The sequence below is a fragment of the Capricornis sumatraensis genome, chromosome 16 (genome assembly GCF_032405125.1).
Source record: "Capricornis sumatraensis isolate serow.1 chromosome 16, serow.2, whole genome shotgun sequence".
Lineage (NCBI taxonomy): Eukaryota > Metazoa > Chordata > Mammalia > Artiodactyla > Bovidae > Capricornis > Capricornis sumatraensis.
In genome coordinates this window covers 56,231,464-56,255,001 of record NC_091084.1, presented here as the reverse complement: position 1 = coordinate 56,255,001, position 23,538 = coordinate 56,231,464, and the positions used below count along the sequence as shown (strand labels likewise).

At 41.8% G+C, this 23,538-nt stretch overlaps 1 protein-coding gene across 2 annotated transcripts in view; it reads right to left on the bottom strand.

Annotated features, from left to right (window-relative positions):
* Positions 1-7,796: 7,796 nt before the first annotated feature.
* Positions 7,797-23,538, bottom strand: part of UVRAG (UV radiation resistance associated) — a 324,313-nt gene continuing 308,571 nt past the window's right edge. The window contains exons 15-17 of one of the 2 annotated variants that reach the window (XM_068988472.1): positions 15,808-15,879; positions 12,311-12,313; positions 7,797-11,221 (exon numbers count right to left, since the gene is read on the bottom strand). In XM_068988472.1, coding sequence (XP_068844573.1) covers positions 10,519-11,221; positions 12,311-12,313; positions 15,808-15,879 — 778 coding nt within the window. In that variant the 3' untranslated portion in view covers positions 7,797-10,518. The remainder of the gene's footprint in view (positions 11,222-12,310; positions 12,314-15,807; positions 15,880-23,538) is intronic. The other variant, XM_068988473.1, reaches the window with a different exon arrangement.

The window sequence follows — 23,538 nt, the reverse complement described above, 5'->3', positions numbered from 1 at the left end:
TTCCCAACACCAGGGTCTTTTCCAATGAGTCAGCCCTTCGCTTCAGGTGGCCAGAGTATTGGAGCTTCAGCATCAGTCCTTCCAGTGAATATTTAGGGTTGATTTCCTTTAGGATTCACTGGTTTGATTTCCCTGCTGTCCAAGGAACTCTCCAGAGTCTTCTCCAGCACCACAATTGGAAAGCATCAACTTTTTGATGCTCAGCCTTCTTTATGGTTCAGCTCTTATATCTGTACATGACTACTGGAAAAGCCATAGCTTTGACTACAGTACCTTCTCACCCCTAAACCTCAGGAACCTCCTTCAAAAGGCCAATAAGCACCTGCCATCCCCCAGTACTTGCAGGGAACCCTTTCTGCCCTTGCTTGGGCCTGGGGCAGAAAAATCAAGGCAACTGGCAGGTTTTTGAGAGCAAAGGGTCTGGCTCTGAGACTGGCAAACTTGGAGACAGCTTGTCTATAGCCTTTCACTCAGTTTGCATGAGCAAAAGCTCATAGACCACCTGTGTGTAAAGTAGCCTGGGGTGCCCTCACAACACAGTAACATCCGAAGAGCAAGACACAGTGAATCCGGTTTCTTTGAGGAATAAGGTATTCCCTCCAAGTGAATTAAAAACTGTTTTTGCAGTAAATTTTTGAGGAAAAGTTTGTCCCTTAAAGTATCAATTTATATTCACCTTTGTGAATAATTTCAGTTCAGTTCAGTTGCTCAGTCATGTCCAACTCTTTGTGACCCCATAAACTGCAGCACGCCAGACCTCCCTGTCCATCACCAACTCCCGGAGTTCACCCAAACTCATGTCCATCAAGTAGGTGATGCCATCAAGCCATCTCATCCTCTGTCGTCCCCTTCTCCTCCTGTCCCCAATTCCTCCCAGCATCAGAGTCTTTTCCAATGAGTCAACTCTTCGCATCAGGTGGCCAAAGTATTGGAGTTTCAGCTTTAGCATCAGTCCTTCCAAAGAACACCCAGGACTGATCTTTAGAATGGACTGGTTGGATCTCCTTGCAGTCCAAGTCGAATAATTTACTCCCTTAAAATATTTTATGTGTTTTTCCATCAAACTTAAGTGAATTCATCCTTTTTCTGACTGAGGGCTATCTGAAGGAACAGTACAAGCCATTCAAGCTGAATTTTTTAAGTTGTTTTGTTCATTTTTGTGGTGTATTTTAAAGCCATTGTGTTGAGGATCTTGAGTAGAAGCAGGCTGTGTGACATGATTGAGCCCCAAGCTCTTCACAACAGGCAGAGTGACAAATGAGGGTCCTCTCCTTTCCTGCCATGCTCCGGAACCCCAAGGCAATTGGGTTTTGAAGAATGAATGCTAGTCTGCTTCTGTGACAAAAGGAGTCCTGACCCATGGGAAAACCTGAGTAAGGGGCCGACTTCACTTTCAGAGGAGCGCACGGGCTAAGAAGTCAAGTGCCTTGCCTGGGTCACACAGCCAGTGAGCAGTGGGGCTGGGACCGGAGTTCCTGACTGGCTGTTCTGTGGGGCCGAGGGCTTCTCACTCAAGATGCCCAGACTGCTTCCTTCCGGCCTGTTGGTGTCTGCTTCTAACAGCCTGGTTATCCATTATTTCTTTGGATCATTATTTCAACTTTGATTCCTTTCTAATTTGGTGCTGGTACTTTGTTCTTGTTCAGTCACTAGGCTATGTCTGTGACCCCATGGACTGCAGCACAGTCCTCCCTGTCCTTCACCATCTCCCGGAGTTTGCTTAAACTCATGTGCTTTGAGTTGGTGATGCCATCCAACCATCTCATCCTCTGTCGCTCCTTCTCCTCCTGCCCTCAATCTTTCCCAGCATCAGGGTCTTTTCCAGTGAGTCAGCTGTTTCCATCAGGTGGCCAAAGTATTGTAGCTTCAGCATCAGTCCTTTCAGTGAGTATTTAGGGTTGATTTCCTTTAGGATTGACTGGTTTGATCTCCTTGCAGTCCAAGGGAAATCTCAAGAGTATTCTCCAGCACCACAATTCAAAAGCATCAATTCTTTGGCACTCAGCCTTCTTTATGGTCCAACTCTCACATCTGTACGTGACTCCTGGAAAGACCATAGCTTTGACTATACAGATCTTTGTCAGCAAAATGATGTCTTTGCTTTTTAATATGCTGTCTAGTTTTGTCATAGCTTTCCTTCCTAAGAGCAAGCATTTTCTAAAATCATGACTTTAGATGATTCTCACTACAGAATCACCATCTGTAGTGATTTTGGAGCCCAAGAAGAGAAAATCTGTCACTGCTTCCACTTTTCCCCCTTCTATTTGCCGTGAAGTGATGGGACCAGATGCCATGATCTTAGTTTTTTGACTCTTGAGTTTTAAGCCAGCTTTTTCACTCTCCTCTTTCACCCTCATCAAGAGGCTCTTTAGTTCCTCTTCACTTTCTGCCATTAGAGTGGTATCATCTGCATATCTAAGATTGTTGGTATTTCTCCTGGCAATCTTGATTCCAACTTGTAACTCATCCTGCCTGGCACTTAGTATGATATACTCTGCATATAAGTCAAAACAGGCTGACAATATATAGCTTTGATGAATTCCTTTCCCAATTTTGAACCAGTCAGTTGTTCCATGTAAGGTTCTAACTCTTGCTTCTTGACCCGAATACAGGTTTCTCAGGAGACAGGTAAGATGGTCTGGTATTCCCATCTCTCTAAGAATTTTCCACAGTTCGTTGTGATCCACATAGCCAAAGGCTTTAGAGTAGTCAATAAAACAGAAGTAGATATTTTTCTGGAATTCCCTTGCTTTCTCTTTGATCCAATGAATGTTGGCAATTTGATTGGTTTCCGGTTCCTCTGCCTTTTCTAAACCCAGATTGTACATCTGGGAGTTCTCAAGTACCCCTAATACCTAGCTTGAAGGATTTTGAGCATAACCTTACTAGCATGGGAAGACAGTGCAGTTGTTTGATAGTTTGAACATTCTTTAGCACTGCCCTTCTTGTGAATTGGGATGAAAACTGACCTTTTCCAGTCCTGTGGCCACTGCTGGGTTTTCCAAATTTGCTGATATATTGAGTGCAGCACTTTAACAGCATCATCTTTTAGGATTTTAAATAGCTTGGCTGGTATTCTATCACCTCCACTAGCTTTATTGGTAGTAATGCTTCCTAAGGCCCACCTGACTTCATACTCCAAGATGTCTGGCTCTAGGTGAGTGACCACACCTTTGTGGTTATCCCGGTCATTAAGACCTTTTTTTGTACAGTTCTTCTTTATATTCTTGCCACCTCTTCTTAATCTCTTCTGCTTCTGTTAGATCCTTTATCATGTCCATCCTTGCATGAAATGTTTCTTTGATATATCCAGTTTCCTCAGAGAGAGCTCTAGTCTTTCCCATTCTATTTTAATTTCTTTGCATTGTTCATTGAAGGCCTTCTTATCTCTCCTTGCTATTCTCTGGAACTTTGCATTTAGTTGGGTGTATCTTTCCTTTTCTCCCTTGCTTTTTGCCGCTCTTCTTTCCTCAGTTATTTGTAAAGCTTCCTCAAATAACCACTTTGCCTTCTTGCATTTCCTTTTTTTCTAAATATTTGTTTTTTATTTTGCTGCGCTGGGTCTTAGTTACAGCCTGCAGGATCTTTAGTTGTGGCATATGGGATCTAGTTCCCTGACTAGGAGATGAACCTGGACCCCCTGCATTGGGAGCATGGAGTCCCAACCACTAGACCACCAAGGAAGTCCCATTTTTCTTGGGATGGTTTTGGTCATTGCTTCCTGTAGTGTTATGAACCTCTGCCCATAGTTCTTCAGGCACTGTTTACCAGATCTAATCCCTTGAATTTGTTCATCGCCTCCATTGTATAATCATAAGGGATTTGATTTAGGTCATCCCTGAAAATGGCCTGGCGGACTTCCCCACTTTATTTAGTTTAAGCATGAATTTTGTTATAAGGAGCTGATGATCTGAGACATAGTCAGCTCCAGGTCTTGATTTTGCTGACTGTATAGAACTTTTCTATCTTTGGCTGCAAAGAATACAATCAATCTGATTTTGCTATTGACCATCTGGTGATGTCCATGTATAGAGTGATCTTGTGTTATTGGAAAAGGGTGTTTGCTATGACCAGTGTTTTCTCTTACCAAAAACTCTGTTAGCCTTTGCCCTGCTTCATTTTGTACTTCAAGACCAAACTTGCCTGTTACTCCAGGTACCTCTTGACTTCCTGCTTTGGTATTCTAATCCCCTGTAATGAAAAGGATATCTTTTTTTGGTGTTTGTTCTAGAAGGTCTTGTAGGTCTTCATAGAACTGGTCAGCTTCAGCTTCTTCGGCATCAGTGGTTGGGGCATAGACTTGGATTACTGTGATGTTGAATGGTTTGCTTGGAAACGAACTGAGATCATTCTATTGTTTTTGAGACTGAACTCAAGTACTGCATTTTTGTTGACTACAAGGGCTACTCCATTTCTTCTATGAGATTCTTGCCCACAGTAGTAGATATAATGGCCATTAGAAATGAAATTCGCCCATTCCCATCCATTTTAGTTCACTGATTGCTAAGATGTTTACTCTTGCCATTTCCTGCTTGACTACATCCGATTTACCTTGATTCATGGACCTAACATCCCAGGTTCCTATGCGATATTGCTCTTTACAGTGTCAGATCCGACTTTCATCACCAGACACCTCCACAACTGGGTGTCGTTTGTACTTTGGCCCAGCCACACTTTGGCTCCATTCTTTCTGGAGCTATTAATAATTGCCCTCTGCTTTTCCCCAGTGGCATATTGGACACCTCCCAACCTGGGGGGCTCATCTTTCAGTGTCCTATTTTTTTGCCTTTTTATACTTTCATGGGGTTCTCACAGCAAGAATACTGGAGTGGTTTGCTTGTACTTTAATGGGGACTAAAGAGAAAGAAGTTCATTAGACTTGTGTTCTGTACAAAACCAAAAGGATAAGAGCCTGACACTGTCCCCCTTGCAGTTCTGGGCTTGGCTGACTAAAGCTATTACTATTTCTTCAACTGACTGTCTTTTTTATCTAGATTCATGACCACTTTTTCTGGATTGCTGAAATTGCCAGTCTCTAAAATAAAGTGTGGAATTATTTTATAGACATGTATTTTTTTATTCATTTAAAATCCACAAGGCTGAGCTGTCTACCTACAGAACTATAATTAGATGTGCTAAGAGGGAAAAAAAAAAAGAAAGCCTCTATCTGCTTCGAGTGAAATTAAGAGCTCTGGGCACCAGTTCAGGGTTCAGTGAAGCAGTTAGAAACTGTGAGACAGAATATGTATGGATAAGGTGGCTTAAATAAACTCATCTGCCAGGTGTTAAAAAACCATGAAAATAAGCTAATTAGGTTTATAGACCATACCTCAACAGTGTCCATGCCACCCACCGAAACACTTTGGAACTCTTGACAGTTGTTTAGAGCTTAGTTTTTCAAAAGGGCAGTTTCAGCCCGGATACATTCTCAATGTGTACAGAATGGAGATCTCCCTTTCAAAGCCTGATGTATATGTTGCAAGAAATCCTTGTTGAATGACTAATTCCTCCCTATGTGCATGGTGCTTTGAAAAGATCAAGTGTTTCATAAAAATACTGATCACTTACACTCGATCCAGTACCAGGTTGCGGGGTGGGGAGAGGTGTGGGTATCATCCCTACTTTAAAAAATTTTTTTTTATTGGAGTATAGTTGATTTACAATGTTGTATTAGTTTCAGGTGCACAGCAATGTGAACCAGTTATTAACACATCCATTCTTTATTTTCCCCAATGGGCCGTTACAGAACTATTGAGTAGAGTTCCCTGCACTATACTATAGGTCCTTATTAGTTACATATGGGCTTCCCTGATGGCTCAGTGGGTAAAAAATCTGCCTGCAATGCAGAAGACAGGAGACATGGGTTCAGTTCCTTGGTCAGAAAGATCCCCTGGAGAAGGAAAATGGTAGCCTACTCCAGCACTCTTGCCTGGTAAATCCCATGGACAGAGGAGCCTGGCAGGCTACAGTCCATGGGGTCACAAAGTAGTGTGTACATGTCAATCCCAATCTCCCAATTCATCCCTCTCCACTCCTATACACCCTGGCAACTGAGTTTTCTCCATCTGTGACTCTGACACAGATATAAGCTCATTTGTGTCATGTTTTTAGATTCTACATGTAAGTGATATCATACGATACTTGTCTTTTTCTAACTTCTTTCACTTAGTATGATAATCTCCAGGTCCATTCATGTTGCTGCAAATGCCATTTTTCATGACTAATATTCATACACACACCCCATCTTGTCAATGGACACTTAGGTTGCGCCCGTGTGTCTTGGCTATTGTATATAGAGCTGCTGTGAACATCTGGGTGCGTGACTCTTTTCAAATCATGGTTTTCTCAGACAAATGTCCAGGGCTGGGATTGGTGGATCATTATTATAACTCTGTTTTTAGTTTTTTAAGGAACCTCCATACTGTTCTCCATAGTGGCTGTACCAATTTACCTCCCCACCAACAGTGTAGCAGGGTCCCCTTTCTCCATCCCCTCTCTAGCATTTACTATTTGCAGACTTTTTGATGATGGCCATTCTGACTGGTGTGAGGTATCATCCCCATGTGACAGATTAAGAGCCAGATTCAGAGAAGTGGCCGGGCTCAAGTGCTAGAACAGGAAATGGTGATAACAAGTCTCCGGTCTCCTTTCTGTCACTAGGCAGTGGTCTCCTACAGGACAAAAAGGAACCAACACAGATGATGTAGGTCCTATACAAACATAATGGCAAGGGCAGAGTTCTTGTCAATTCTTTACAGATCAAGAACTGAAGAGGCCTTAGCTCAGTGACATGACCAGGGTCGTAACGTCAAAGTGGCTGAGCTGGGGCATTCAGAATCTAACTTTTAAAGAATAGATGCTGGCTGCCCTTTGTACCACATAGTAAAAATCCAGGTCATTATTCAGTCCTTACCCCAAAACCATTAGGAACACAAGGACAAACTTCTTTTTCAGACACAGAGTTTTTTCTTTTTTTTCCCCCCAAACAAAATGGTACAGAAGATTAAGAAGTTATCACTCAAGCCCAGCTTCAACTTGGCTGCTAGTTATAATTCACATCTAAACAAGTTACTCTTCTGTCTTCAAGACTGGAAAGGTTACTGGTCAGTCACCCAAATCTCTTCACCTTTTATCTTAAGCCCTTCCTCCATGGGCCTGCAATTCAATTTCTCCTCTTACCTTTCCTCACATCCATTCAGGGCCCAAGCACAGCAAACTCCTTGCAGTTCTGCAAATATGCCTGCAGCCCTGCCCTGCCTCTGGGCCTTTGCCCATGCTGCTCCCTCCATCTGTAATGTGAAGTCGCATACATCTTTCATCTGTATTAACTTCATGACCCTTTCTTAATCCTTGAGTCATAATAACTTCCTCTGAATCCTGTAGCATGGCTAGACATCTCTCCATCACAGAACTTATCGCACTGAATTATACTTAACTGTTAATATACCTATGCCACCCTTCCTTCCCCTACTCCCAACTGGAGACTGTGGCAGGGGTCAAGGTTGATTAATTTTCATATAAACTTGTTTAGTCCAGTCCCTTTCAAAGTGGAATGGGGGCTAGCTCAGTAAATGTGGAATGGCTGGCAGACTGTGTAAGAATGAGGTTTTCATAGTTAACTCTGCTTCAGTATGAAATTCAAAACAATGAAGAAGACAGGACTCAAACAGCACAGGGAAATAACATACACTTTTACTCTCAAAATAAATACTAATCAATTTTATTTTATAAATACAGATGCTGACTTTTCTTCCAATTACCAACAGATCAGTTTAACATGCCATTTATTATTGGTGGTGGTTTAAAAAATTATTTAAATAACCAGTTAGGTCAGGATAAATGGGCACCATTAGAACTGCTAAAAAAATATAGTTGGATACAATCTTCCAAAACTAATATTCTGGGGGAAAAAATCTCTGGAATTTTTGAAGTGGGTAAAGGGAAGTAGAGAAAACACAAGCAAATATTCATCTGATAACATTTGCTGGCTGTTAAGAGTGTCTCGGCTACATGAAAACTGAAAGGGCCCTTAGCAGTTCAGAAATGGACAGGACTGAGTTTTCATTTCAACTTATATTCTCAAAGCAATTTTGTTTTTTTAGTGGTTTACAAGAATAATTACAAAGATTAGTAGGAGATAATAACTTCATCCCATATTTTGGCCTTGGCCACTTTAAACAGAGGCAAAATGAATTCTGCAGCCTTGGGAAATGTCAGAGATTTATTCCTGGAGAATGTAATGCTGTAGGATTTACATATATCCAAGTATGGCAAAAACTGCAGACATCAAACAAACTCAATGAAAATCCAAAATCTAAACAAACCCAAACCTACAAGTGGTGTTTTGAGGCATAACATCACTGGACACAGTGTGGATCAGGAAAATGTGCAGGTAACTGTCCATCAGTTCCGGGCTACCTGATCACATTCAATGGTGGGGTTCCATGCTGTGGGGGTGAAAGGCTGTGAACCCGAGTCAGGGAGTCCATAAATGGTAGACACACTGACAAAATCCCCGAGCTCCAGGCTCTACTTGGTTTTGTGGAACCTGAGATGAACACTGTAAAACATGGGTGCTCCTATATGTGGTCCAGCTGCAGGGCCTAAATCGAATGTACCTTGTCTTTGAGTTTGGCATGGAGTTTAAAGGTCTCTCCCATATCTGAGGAACCACAAATCACATGTGATTCACCTTCCATTGTTCACTACTAACACAGTCCTTCAAAGCCTTTCTTTTGGGCTTGGGAGGTAGATGTTGCTTCACTGGAGGACCCACAGCCCAGTCGGATGTACATCTCAGACCATGTCTAGCTCCACCCTGACTGACTCTAAAATGAATGACAGTACACTGTCAAAGAAGCCATGACCCTACAGATGGCTTCTGCTCCAGGGTTGGAGTAGTTCCACCTATTTATGAGAAATAAGATGGATTTCTTCAGATCAAGTTAAAGCTTTTAATTGCTTGCAGGTTGGGTCTGTCTGTCATGCAATGATTCTGTGAGTTCTTTACATGAAAAAATAACAACATGAACTATTCCATTTAACAATGTAGCGCTATATTAAAATTGAGCCCAGGAATGCTTGGATGAAGTAGACAATAATTATGACACCTATGAGTTAAGTTGTTATGTAGGATGAATGAGCTATTACAGAGTACACCTGTGATGGTGTGTTGCTATATACAATATGTAAACTCAAATGAAGTCAACAACATTAGCTTAGATACAGCCACAGGTTTTGCTCAGGCTAGTCCTGTCATGATGTAACATGTGGAGATGTAGGTTCAAGAGGAATTTCAAAGCTGGGAAAAAAACCAGGTCGAGTGCAGTAAACTCAATTTTTATTCTTCTACATAATACATGGATATAAGCATAAAATCTCCTTAAAGAGCTTGCAACCCTGAGGTGATGTCCTTGGGTATATAAAGTATACAGCAACAGCAAATGAAATCTGAGCTCCAGGAATGAAAATGGACTTCAAAAACATAATTTAATATTTACGCAATTGCACACATAGCAATAGTATTCTATGCCTCATCTAGTCTTTGAATCCAACTACATCAACTGCCTTGCAGTTTGCACACTGGACAGCCTGATTCCCTACATATATTTCATCACACACAATGCCTCCTTTCCAGCTGAAATTTAATAAATTAACATGGGACTTACATATAGGGATTTCTATACGGTGAGTGCATTGCCAGAAAGCACACCCAGTTTTTGACAACAGCATCTGCTCACATAAAACCTTTGGCCCCCAGAGGGAACTTGAAGCTGTCTGACTATAGTAACCTTGTGGGGGAGGGTCCATGAGGGTCCCCTGGGATCCTCCAGAGGTGAGGTTTTTCATATAATCTGAGGACTGCTTCAAGGGTATGGCTGACTGAAAGAGGTGGGAGGTCACGGCAACTGCATTAAAGAACCAGTGAATGTGATGTCCTCTGTGGTCAGGATGCACAAGGCATCTACTGCGCCAATGGCATAACAGCTGGGTTGACTGTGGAGCCTGGGAGCAGAGGCCTATAGGCCTTTGTATAGGAGACCATTGTGCTTCTTACACATCAACCTAATGGATGGCCAAAGGTCCTTCAGTCAATGGTGGAGACCTTTTACTGAATATTCAATTTTCCCAAAAGTTTCTGGTGAGGGCAAACGCTATGAGAATCTAAAGGCAAGTTCATTATATTATTTATATATTATCATCTTCCCTCTGAGGATAACATATAAGTGTAAATAAAAAAGCAGACAAATGCCTATAAGGTGACTCAAGCTAGAGAGTGACTTTTGCCTTAAAACAACTGTCAGGCCTGAAAAGCAAAATCTTGCAAGCAAAATCTAACTTTGGCCCATTGATACACAATGATCCTGAGTCCCTCCTTGATTCATGAAGTCTATTTTTCTGAGGAATATCCTCCATTAATATTCATTTTGTGTCATAATTACTACAAAGGGTAACCAGTGCAGCTTTATCCTCATTTCAAGCAGACTCCATCCTGGTCCTACCATCTGTCCGCTCGCTTCACTTATCAGAACTCCTGCGTGGCCTGCGGAAACTGGATACGTTTTCGTTCAGTGCATAGATCCTTCGGGAGAACTCTTCAAATTCTCCCAGAACTTGTTCATCACACTCCACTGCCACAGCACTGTCCACGGGGATGCAGTTAAATGCTTCCAGCTGATCGCCTGAGGTGAAGCCTGTGGCTTCCATTCCAATGATCTCTTCTGCCTGTTCCACGGTGCAGCAGAGCTCCGCTTCCGAAACTGGGTGGAAGCCCCCGGGGAGCTGGGCGCCAGACGAGCTGGCCCGCTCACCGGGCAGGAGAGTGCCGTTGATTGTGGCTGGGGGCCCCGAGAGGGCTCGTCCCTGCTCCTGGCTAGTGTTCACACTCGTGCGGCCTCCATTTAAGCTGTCGCCCAGATCTACCCCTTTTTTCTTGTTTTCTTTGGAGAGGTCCAAGGAGGTGTCCAAGGAGGAAGACAGAGACGCTGTCTTTCTGTCAGATTCTCCCGTGGAGGGCACAGGGGTCACAGGCTGGACTAGTGCAGAGTTGTAACTGGGGGGAGGGGTTTTGTACTGGAGTCTCTCATTCTCTGAGCTGGCCCGTTTCCGGTATCCTTTGTCTGGTGAAGGGATCCCCCCAGAGAAGCCTACATCTGCACCCCCAAATATGGAGCTTTGTCTCTTTGGAACAGGGATTGCACTGGAGGTGTGATGTCTGTCACTAGAAGACAAAGGAAAACGAGAAGTTACTTTCAACTTCAGAACTTAGCTTAAACCTTCTGGATCAAGAGACAGGAAATCATATGTTCAAGTTTGAGAAAATACAAACTGACAATACTCAATCTTAGTAGTAACTGTAGTGTCCAAATGCAAGATACAACAAAGTATTATGAGTTCAGCATTGGGAACTTCCTTTAAGAAGGATACAAGACATGCTAAAATATATGCAGAGGGGAGTGCCCAGGGTAGAGGCCATGTCATATGGGGAGGAGTCGAGGCAGCTGGAGGGATTAGATCTGGAAAGAAAAATATATGAGGATGTGATCAAATTCATATGTCTGTAGGGCTACCAATATTCTTATTTCTACTATTCAAGTCTTATTTTACCTTCATAAAACAGATATTGTCACTTGGCAGAGAACTTCAAAGACTTGTCCATGATAACCTCAGCGAGGCAGGGGCAAGGCTGGACTAAAATCCATGACTCGTAACTCAGTGGTCAATAGCTTTTGCAATAGCCAAATGCTAATTGCCTTGTGTTAGACAGCTGGCAGAGAGAGGACCAAGGAGATGTGTGTGTGTGTTTCATGAAAAGTTAACTTGGGAAATGACCTCTCCTGTATAATGGTAGTCACACACGTTTTGTAATACTTGGTCTTCATCTTCCTTCAAACTTCCTTCAAAGTTTTCTCAGGAAGATACATTTGGGCCAGCAATAATAATCACTGTTTGGCTGTACAAAGCATAGTTTCTGAAGTAATTTCATATACATCATTCCACTTGGTCCTCACAAAAACCCCGTCAAGAAAGCAGTGTGCACATTATTACTCCAAATCTGAAATAATAAATAATAATTAGTTAATGGAAATAGTGTATCCAGACTCTGGAAATAATGGTCATTTTATGGACTGGTGAAGCCACCCCTGGAGTACTGATCACAGTTCCAGACATCATGCTTGGCGGAAGCTATCAGCTTCAATACAGCTGTATGAACAAACTGGGTCCAGAGACAGAGGGAGGTATGAACACAAGGTCCATGTGACATGTGTTCTTCAGGTGAGGAAACACACAGAGAAATGGCTCACAAAACCAGCTACCAGGCAGGAGCAGAGGTAAGACGTGAAACTACCCTCTTCCAACAAAGAGCTACTACATGTGCCAGGCCAGGCCTTGGGGAGAGGAAACGGTAACAGAGCAGGCCCTGCCTCTGAGGAGCTTCCAATCTTATAGGAGAAAGACAGCCGCATATATATACACCGGACATACTCTTTTCAAATTACAGACATGAAAAGTGCCCTGCAAAAGAAGAAAGGATCCAGGGTTCCTTCCACCTGTATCCACGGCCACAAGCCCGTAAGCCAGCTCCCTGCTCCCTCTCCTCTCAGATTTTTTTTTCTGATGCTGGCTTATCCCTGTGGTCTAAGCAAAGGTTATTCATCTTGAGAAAAGGCAACCACAAGGTTCTTCTAATCTATGCACCCACCAGACTCCCTTGCTTGGCTGTAAGTGTTGGTGCCAAGAGTGATTTCATAATTAGGGGTGCTCACTGGGGCACATATAGAACCAGGCAAGTAGACTAGTAAATTACTGTTTTTAGTTCTTAACAGAAAACAGAGCAAAACCTGTTGGCCTTAATCTAGGTTTTCAGTTAATATGTTGTCAAAACTCACAGTAGTGGGATAAAGCTGCACATTTTTGCCAACCTTGTTGTTTTCACTCTGCTACTTGCTGACAGTACCCCTCTCTACATGATTTTGCAGGGGGCCTAAGTAATCAAACCAAAACAGCATCAGCACCACCCAAAGACAAGTCTATTCTGGGCAGATGGGCCACACTTTCAGTTGCCACCCCACCCAGGAAGGAAGAGAAGCACCAGGTGAGCCTGCCCGGAACACTGATGGTGGCATTGCTGGTATGTGACCCCAGGCCAGGTGTTAAACTACTCACAGCTATGGAGGCTGAATGACTTGACACCCTCCCTGCCACCATCCGCCCTCCTTCCCTGGGGGACCCTGTTCTGCTTCTCTCAGCTGGGCTCCAGGTGGGCTGATAAAAGGCCATGAGGAACAAGCAGTGCTTATGACACAAGAACAAAGGGGTTTTTATAGTCGTCTTTGCCTCGAAAGCTCTCAACTTTGCATGATAAAAAAGTAATACAAGTATGAAACCCCCCCAATCCCTCCCTCAAACTGCCCCCGGTTACAGTGAGCAGGGAACTACCATTTTCTTGAGCATCCAAAATGCTGAATTCTCACATCGGCCCTGTGAAAAAGGTAGGCAGGTAGGAGGTTATGTGATCTCTTCAAGGTTGCAGAACCCACATCTGAGCCCACACAGTCATCTGCATCCCATGTGGGAAAGTCATATTCAAATTCGACTAACATTTGCTAAGAACCAATGTCCGATATGCCAGATATCAAGCTAAATGCCATTATACGCAGGCCTTCACATTTAATCTACCCAACCTATAGCTAAGCTCTGGGGCATTACTCTTTTTTTTTTTTAATTTAAATTTTTATTTTATATTGGAATATAGTTGACAATGTTGTGTCAGTTTCAGGTTACAGCAAAGTGGCTCAGTTGCTCATACGCATCTACCCATTCTTTTTCAGGTTCTTTTCCTGTGCAGGGTACTGCAGAATATTGAGCAGAGCTTCCTGTGCGGTACAGTAGGTCCTGATTGATGTTACTCCTATTTTGATGCATGGATTCAAAGGCTTTGCTAGATGGAGACTTTGGCATTTGCTGACATCCTGAGTCTGGGATCTTTTCCAGTTTCTCTGAATTTTTATGAGAACTGAGGTAAAGACAGTATCAAATACAATTTAGAAAACCCAAGTAACAATAAAACATTCCCTCTTAAGAATGGTAAGAAGATGAGGTATTAGACAGATAAGGACGTCTACAAGTCTAATGTTTACCCTAACAATCACACAGTCTTTTCCCCCCCATTTGTAGCTACGCACCATGAAACCTTTCAAAAATTTTTACTAGTCTTTCTTATGATCTTAAAAATAGTAAGTTGAACAAAAAAGATATATATTTTTAAATTAAAAACACTTTTAAAAACTTGCTATCTTGGAATATAGTTGATTAACAATGTTTTGATAGTTTCAGGTGTAAAGTGATTCAGTTATACATATACATGTATCTATTCATTCATCAATTTAAAAAGGCATTTTCCTGATAACTGTGGGCCATCAGTAGGAACACGTCTTACTGACTGTGACATAGTGGAGCGACTACCGGCCTTCCAGGGGTGTTTTTCTGAGTCTGAAGTCTGCACTCAGGGTTTTGTATGTCCTCTCTCACTGTCAGGCTGTTACCTGTGGCCAAGTCAGTGTTTTTGCCTGCAAGGGCTGCTACTTTTTCTGACGTTTGTGTCTTATTTGTTGTGTTCTTATAAAGTAGCTGTCTTGAGAACTGTGTGCAAAGCAAGAATAAATAGGATTTGAGAGATGGACCAGTAGATATCCTGGGTACAATATGCATAGTTATATGAATTTTGTAACGTTAGTTTTGGCTGCTCAGAATTAATTTTTTTATTATTTCCAGGATCTTAGCAATGTTCCAAATTTTTAAGATAGCTGAGCTTTAAATAGCTCAAGCACTGAATGAGTGTATTAAAATATATACAAACACACATGCATTTTAAATTATAATTTATTCTCCCTGGACAAGTAAAAATATAAACCACATTAAAAACTAAAAATCAGTCAAAAACCTATTGGCCATCAAATAACCACTATTTGGATATTTTCCTTATAGACTTTGATTTTATATGTGTGTTTAATTTAAAAAAGACACAAAACCAATCAAACAAAATGAAAGTTGTGTTTGCAGTATATATACATACACACAATTCTGTATCCTGTTGTTGGAAGTTATTAAAACCTCTCGGTAAACAATTCTAAGTGGCTACTCCATTAAATGAAATTATTAAAAGTTACTTAACCATTTCCTTATGTTTGTGGATTTAAGATATTTCTAAAATTTTATATTAAACTTGTATTTCTGTATAAAAACACAATGCATAGGTTTTAAGAAAATAATTTTTAAAATTTTCATATTTAATAGAAGGTTTCTAGAAGGAATCTTCATTACACATTTTAGTATTAACTAAATTCTTACCATAAAAAAAGGAACATTTTACCTCTACTGTGGCCTAAAAAGAGAAAGGTAGCAATTAAAAAGGCAAATGCCCCAAAGCTTTCAAGATTCTTTTTGTCTGATTAGAGTCTGGTTTCATAATTATTTTATAAAGATGGAAAAAGAAGTTGAAATCCTTAGATTTACTAGTTATTAAGATGAATTTTTAAAGGCAATTGACAATTTGTTTATCAAATGAAATTATTACATTATTTAAATTGTGATGAATAACTTATAAATAATTTCTACTCCTGGAAACAACTAAAGTAAACCTGAGTGTTCTGGGGAGGAGCAGGTACAGCAGAAAATGTGGCATTTCTTAACCCACCACTCCAGCCACAGGTCCCTTGTTCTAAGGCACTAGATTTGGGGACATAAAGCCTGAGGTCTAGCAATTGGACAGAGTCCCCGAAGTTCACTGCACAGTCTCCTTATCACCTGTTTGCTTTGAATGGATGTCTCCTGCTTGGCTTAGGTCCGAACTGGAAACATGACTTTTGGGGTTTAACGCTATAATTAAAAGGAATGTATTTAAAAACAACACCCCAAAGATACTGTAATTACAAACTTTCTAGGCCACAGTTTAGTGAAACAGGACATAGATTGAATAACTGAGTCATATCAGGGACTGTTAAGTAATAATATTCTTTTCTGCTACAAGCACAAAAGGATATCTTAGGATCCCGGACAACAGCATGCGAGGGAGAAGCCAAGTGGTTCAGAGTTTAGAGGTCACGGAGGACAGTCTGGTTTAAATTTGGCTTCTTTGGATCAAGTCTTCTCTGATGTCTCTAAATTAAGGTCATTAATTTCTTTTTCATTCTGTCTTTACTGCAATTATTTCTGTTATCTCTTCAGCTATATCCAGAGCTATCTGGAGATAGTAGTGGTGATGAGAAGGGATGCTCAAACGTCTGGATCGGCAACCATGATTGATCCTGTTTATTTGGGGCTATAAATTAAGGCTGAATTCACCACTTATTAGTTATACGACTATAGGCAGTCATCATCTCTCTGCTCTAGTTTTCTTCTTTTTAAAATAGATTATTGGACTGTGGTAAGAATTAAATAACACACTTCAAACCCTTGGCAGAATGCCTGCCATATATACCAATGACGGTAGTAGCTGTAATTGTGGTTTTGGTCATTATTATTTGCTTCCCTAGGCTCTGGATTCCCAAAGTATTAGCCTCGTTTTACAGAAGAGGTTTAAAAAAAAAACAACAAAAAAAACTTAGTTGCCCAGTCGTGTCTGACTCTTTGCGACCCCATGGACGGTAGCCCAGCTCCTTTGTCCATGGAATTCTCCAGGCAAGACTACTGGAGTGGGTAGCCATTCTCTTCTCCAAGAATCTTCCCAACCCAGGGATCAAACCCAGGTCTCCTGCATTGCAGGTGGATTCTTTGCCATCTGAGGCCCACAGAAGAGGTAACTGAGACTCAAAGACATTAACATCTTAGACAGAAACAGGGTAACAAGTAGCAGAGGAAAGACCAGAACCTAGATCTCCTTTCTTCCACTGTTTTCTTCTGGACAAAATACTGTTTAAAGTAGGAACAAACTCAGAACTCCTCCCACACACCCACGTCTCCACTCCTGGACATCAGGGAGAGCTGTCTGCATGAAGATAAGGAGTCAAGGCAAGTATAAAAGAGTGGGGGAGAAAGTACTAAATCAGAAGGTTTATTCTGCTCAGGATGAAACTTCATTCCAGCTTTTTCCTGAGTACATGGGGTGGGGAAAGCTTTGAATCTAGTGGAAATGCTCAACTGCCTCTATTTACACAATCTACCAAATGCTGCAGGACCACAAGAGCTCCCCAGAATCCTTTGAGCCACATTCTCATTGACTCCCAACCTCTGATGTGTCATTTTTCTATAAGAATACAGGTTCAGGGGAAGGGAATTTTTATCAGAGGGAGAATTTCTCTGCTTCCCTACGCTAAATGAGGAGGACCCTGTTTAGCACTTCTATAACCACTGTACACATAACCTTGCCATGAAACTAATCCAGGAGACCGCAGAACCAGCTCACGGACTCCACTACCCTTGCCCCAGCATTCCTTTTCTGTGGGTTTTACTACCTGAAGCTATAGCCTCTTTTTACAGAAAAGGGACAGAGAAAGAGGAAAAGAGGTATGGAAGCATTGGTCCAAAATGTGTTCTCATTTCCACATCTCCCATATATAATACTCCAGACCCTCATGCGTAGCTCTGCCATTACATGAAATATGTGAGCCTGGTGAACCACTGAACCTATGTTTCATCTCCTGTAAAGTGGGTATATCCATCTAACGGTTGTTGCAGTTAGGATTAAATGGGATCTACAAGTAAAATTCTTAGTACAATGAGTAGGTACTCCATAAGTTATTAATAATAAAACAATAGCAACTGATATTTTATATGAAGTATCTATTAACAGCTTTATACATGGTCTCATTTAATCCTCACATCTCTACGATGTATTAAGAAAATGATCCTCATTTTGCAGATGAAGAAACTGAGGCACAGAGGTTAGGTAACCTGCCCAAGATCACAAAGAAACTAATTGTGGCTTTCTTGTTTTTGGCCACGCTGGGTCTCTGCTGCTTTCTGTGCGAGCTTTCTTTAGCTGCGGGGAGGGGGGGCTGCTCTTCGTTTCGGTGCGTGGGCTTCTCACTGCAGGGGCTTCTCTTGTTGTGCGGCACAGGCTCCAGGGCACGTGGGCCCTGGAGTGCGTGGGCTCAGTAGCTGTGCATGGGCTTAGCTGCTCCGCGGCATGTGGGATCTTCCCAGACCCTTGTGCCCTGCGTTGGCAGGTGGATTTCTATCCACCGAAGTCTTAACTGTGTTTTAACAGAGGGTGTCTGACTAAATAAATGCTAATTTTCTTCTCTTTCCCAATCCATAGGACTTGCCACCAAAACACTCTCCACTTCTATATGAGGGAGCAGTGAGACTCAGAATAATGTTTTTGGGTCAAATGGTTTGATAACTTTTCCTTCTCTTCTTGCCTACATTAAGTTTGTGGGGCATTTTTACTTCCTAAGACTTGTTACGCTGTCATGAGAATTGTAATGCATTCTAAGTATCTATTATGAACACACATTCTACCACGAACTGTTATAAACGTGGAGACTCAGTGAAAAATGAAATAAAGAAAAGAATGTAAAGATTTTCCACCTCAAGAGCATTCTTGAAGCTGGGGTGAATTTTTAGCTCTCTGAAAAGTTTTTTTTCTCTGTTCTCTCTGATTCGCTTGCGCTTATTTTATCTGTCTACAACCAGATCTCACACTGTATAAAGTATTAGGAAGGAGTACAATTCACAGATTCAAATATGTGTCTTTCCCTCCTACAAAATGTTTCCTCTGAGGAACATTACTAGATCACAGCTGGTCAAAATGCTAAATCTTGATTGTCTGGAACCTGGCCAAAATCTACAGCTACAACTCGGTGGAATAAGAATACTTAAAAAGAAGGAAAAAAACCCCACACTTTTTAAATAACATTTGATCTTCTTCTTTCTCCCTTGTAGCAAGCTATGACCTCATGGCAGTGAGACCTCTACATGGAGGTGTTTAAGTTGGTTTACAGCCATTAGAAATGTTTGAAGCTCTAGGTACTCCTCTGTGCCAACAGCATGTCAACTGTGCTAAAGAGCAATAATAGTTTCTCACCTTCTTAAAGATTACTGCTTAAATAATGCAGAGCAATGACAGGGCTGCACAGAGTGCCAAAAGCAGGTTGCCAAGGCAAAGCTAAGGTGGAATTACGTCTTTTGGCAGCTGAGAAATTATGACATAAAGTTAGTTTAAAAAAAAAAAACCTCCATAAATTAGGCTACTAACCTTTCTCAAAATCCAGCAAAGGCTGGGATTTATCTTTCTTCTTTTTCTATCTCAGATCAAGTAGAAGCCCAGAGCCTCCTTTTGGAAAAGCCAAATTGAACAGCTAGATCTTATCTCCCAGGAGGTCACTGGAGGTTAATAGTTTTAAGCATGTAAACTCTTGGCCACAGGCAAGCCATCTGAAGGCCTCTCACCATTACAGATAAGTGAAAGTGCTTAATCTTTGCCCTGGATGTTAACAAAAACAAGAAACAAAATAAAAATAGAAACAACCTTGGGCCAGAGCACAGGCTAAAATCTGCGCCAATGGTCACTTTTCCCCTCAGCTCAGCTTAGAGACTTCCTGCCAGAGTCTGACTAAATAAAAACAGAGTTTTGAAAAGGAATAACTGAACAAGGGAGTCTTTAGATTTTATTTAAATGGAGTTCTGATGGAGAGATGAATTTGTGAAAGAGAAAGTTCCACCAGCAAAGGATAAAACTAAGCAAGCTGAAAAAACCCATTTCCCAGGCTCTGTGATGTGAGCGGCTTTGTGGTCCTGGGCAACAGGGCCCAGCTTGGAAAACAGAGGTCCCAGCACAGGCTATGAACAGAGGCTGAAGGGGGTTGCCCACAGCCCGGAGGCCACCTGGAGGCCAGCTTGGTCTCAAGGCTGAGTTCCTTGGGGTCAGGGAATAAACAGTGATCCACCACGGAGACAGATGGTCCCAGGAGCTGAGAGGTCAACCACTGCACTCATCAGCTTTCACTTCTAAGAACTCATCACACAAACAATGTACTGAAATCACAGGCAAGGCAACAAACATTATGAGACTGCAACACAGTCTGTAGAAACAGAGGTGCCAGCAAGGTTACCTGACGAACCCTCAGAGTGTCTAGACAGCACTTGAAATGTGGGAGAGGGATAAGGTGTTTGTGCTGAAATCTTAAAAAAAAAATCTACGTTTGCCAGGGAAACCAGAGTAATAGCGATGTCACAGACCAGTCACAGGAAGAACCTGACCAACTAAAACCTTGGTCAGAATTTACAAAGTAGACTTGCAGAGACAGACGCTAAAGGAAGCATTAGACTCTGGAGACCAATGACAGAATCTGTGAAATTAAGTCTTTAGAAAGATACTGCAAAGCTGAACCAACATCTCATTTCTAATAAGCTCTGACACAAACCGAACCATGAAAAGAAACAACTTCAGTTGTTTGTTATTTAAAAAGAAAAATGGATAGCTTTGCCACCATATCCAGAGATGCTGAAGGCCTTTGGAAGAAATGCTTGAATGACAGACGTCACTGAATCGCTGCTTAGAGACTGTGGGACTCCAGGGATAACGTCTTGGGAAGCTTCTCATAGCCCTCGGTATTACTATAGAGGTGCAGTATGAACAGAACATAGCAACTCATTCTCTACTCCCTCATTCAAATATATGGTGAGTGTCTACTATACACCAGGCACTGTGTACTAGACTTTGGGGATGCACCAGTGGTTGAAAAAAGCCCTGGCTCCTGCTTTTGTGGAGCTTATATCAGAGTGGGAATGGACAGACATTAATGTAAAAATTACAGACATAAAATGACCACCTCTGACACACGCTGTGCAGGAGCGATCATGGGTTGAGAGAGCTTATAACAGAACCGACCCAGCCAAGGCCAAGATCTGAAGGACTAGACTTCCTCACCAGGTGAAGAGTGGGTGGGTAGGTGAGAGAATCCAGGCAAAAGGAATAGGATATGTCAAGACCCTACATCAAGAAAGAGAACAATGTTTGATGACCCAAACAGTCATCAAGTGAACAGCAGCCTGGTAGGAGATAAAGCTGAAGAGGAAAATGTGGTCTAGACTAGCCTATGCAGAAACCCAGAGGCCAGTGTTTTAGGCGAGGGGTGTGTATGTCTGTCCTGTCTGTCTAGTGGGTAGGGAGAGAGAGAGAGACACTGATCGACTGATCTGTATTTTGACAGGTGCACTCTGACTGAAGCTGGAGAACACACGGGAGAGGGTCTGGAGCGGATGCTGGAGGACTGACCACAGGCCGTGCAGCAGTGCAGGTGAGAGATGACGGAGGCTTGGGCCAGAGTGGAAATGTGTAGCTGCAGACACCCAGGCACATTAGCGGAAATCAGCGGAGGTTGCGGAGGTTGGAGTTAAGAGGAAAGGGACAATCAGACAGCTTCCTGGCCAGTGTGAAAGACTGGATGGAGATTCCATCTGCTGAAAGCAGAGCCCTGGAAGACCGGGAGGCTTATGATGGTTCTGGTGGAAGACAGGGAAAAAAGGAAAAACCACATACACAACATGGGCACAGACATTGTGCTATGAAAATGTCCAGGAGGCAATCTGAATAGAGGTCTGATATCAGAAAGGCGATCTGGGCTGAAGAGTTATACTTGTGCTTCAATTCAGTGTGGGTGATAATTAAAAAACGTAGTTGTAGATAAGATCAGATCACTGGGCAGGGGTGGTGAATAAAATCAGAGAAAAGAGGGCCAAGGACTGAGCCTTGAGGAGCTCCTGTTTCTCATGATGAGGCAGAAAAAGAGGAGCCTATGAGTGAGATAAGGAGCAGTCAGAAAGGAATGAAGAGAACTAGAGAAAGGTCATGATGACCGGATTCCTGTTCTGGAACCACAGATGCTCAATGATCTCTATATAAAACATTTTATTCTTAACACAGCTAGAAGAGAGGCTGTACAGAGTAATGGTTAAAGGAGAGGCCCTAAAACTGTTCTTCTGGGATCACATCTTAGCTCCTCCACTTGATGGCTGTGTTACATTTAAATTATTGAAACCTCTCTGTGCTTCAGTTCCATCTGTAACATGAGAGAGGATAAATGGGCCCTAGTTCACTTAATTGGTTGTGAGGATTAAATGAGTTAACTAAATAATTCATTCAAAATGCTTTGGGAGGGTACCTGGTTTGCAATAACAGTCATCTGATATTTCTATCATGATGTTACCTCTTCTTACATATACAGTTATCCCTAGCAGAAGGATTATTGAACAAGCGTCATATAAAATGACCTTTAACATCTCCAGAGTTGAAACGCAGCTTAAAACTCAAAAATCACATGAAGCAGTCAGCAGTCCTTTCTAATTCTGCAAAGCCCTGTCAGCCTTCCTGAAACCTAGTACAGTGTTTTAGATCTAGAAAGATATTTATCTGTTGATACATGCTAAAGGATTCCTCCTGAAAAACAAGACTTCCTGGAACAGGGCATCTCCCCTCCATTCATGTAGGCATAACCATCTTCCCAAAGCCCAGTTCAAGTCCTGCCTCATTTGTTAAAGCCTTCTTCAACTATATGCCAATTTAAAATGACCTCTCTGAACTCCATGATCAATACTTGTAATTATACCATCCAACTGATGCTTAACATGATCACTTGTATTTCAACACATATTTCAGTAGACAGTACTGAAATCCACATTCACTGCCTGGCAACCTGCTAGGCACTGGGAATAAAGGGGCTCATAAAATAAGGTTTCTATCATTAGAGTTTCCACTCGAGTCGAGAAGACAGAGAGTTCCAATCACCGGAACACCACAGTGCTCTGAACACAATACACATTTTGTAAGATGGAGGAGGGAGCCGGTAGTCACCTAGAGGACTCAGCGCAGGTGACTATCTTTGATTGGCCTTCGAAAGCTAAGGTAAGCTAAGGTAGAGTCCATCAGTCAGGCTGTCTGTGTATATTAAGGTGCAGAGGGATTAAAAAAATGAAGGGAAGAATATTTAAGTCAGAATAAAATATAGTATGTGTGCAGTCCAACTGTGGAGCCAAGTCTTGTAAAGAGTGTATGGAAGGGACCTGGCCTTCTATTTTTTGAAACCCACTCCTCCACTTCCCTATCTAAGGGAGTACAGAGCACTTAGTAGACACTAAGTGAATATACCTGTTTTATGAATAAGTGGATTTGATTAATTGTACCCAAAAGGAATAATTTGTTGTTGTTTTTGGGCAATGTGTTGAGAAACATTCAGTTAATGTGAAAAAAGGAAAAAGAAAAAGAGAACGCTCTATGGTTACTTATGAAGAACAAAACTTTCTAAAGATACACTTATAGTAAGTCTAATTGATGAAATATTATGCAGACATTAAAATGATGTAAAAATTTGGTAATGGCATTGGTAATATGCTTAAGATATGACAGACAAAAAAGCAGGACATACAACTGCAAGGACTGTGCTTCAACACTGCAGCTACATGTTACTGAGTACCTGCACGGTGGCTAGCTGGGCTTGAGATGAGCTGTGAATGTATAATACACACTGGATTTAGATGGTTTAGAATAAAAATGGAGTGTAAAATATTAATAATTAAAAATACTGATCACACACCAAT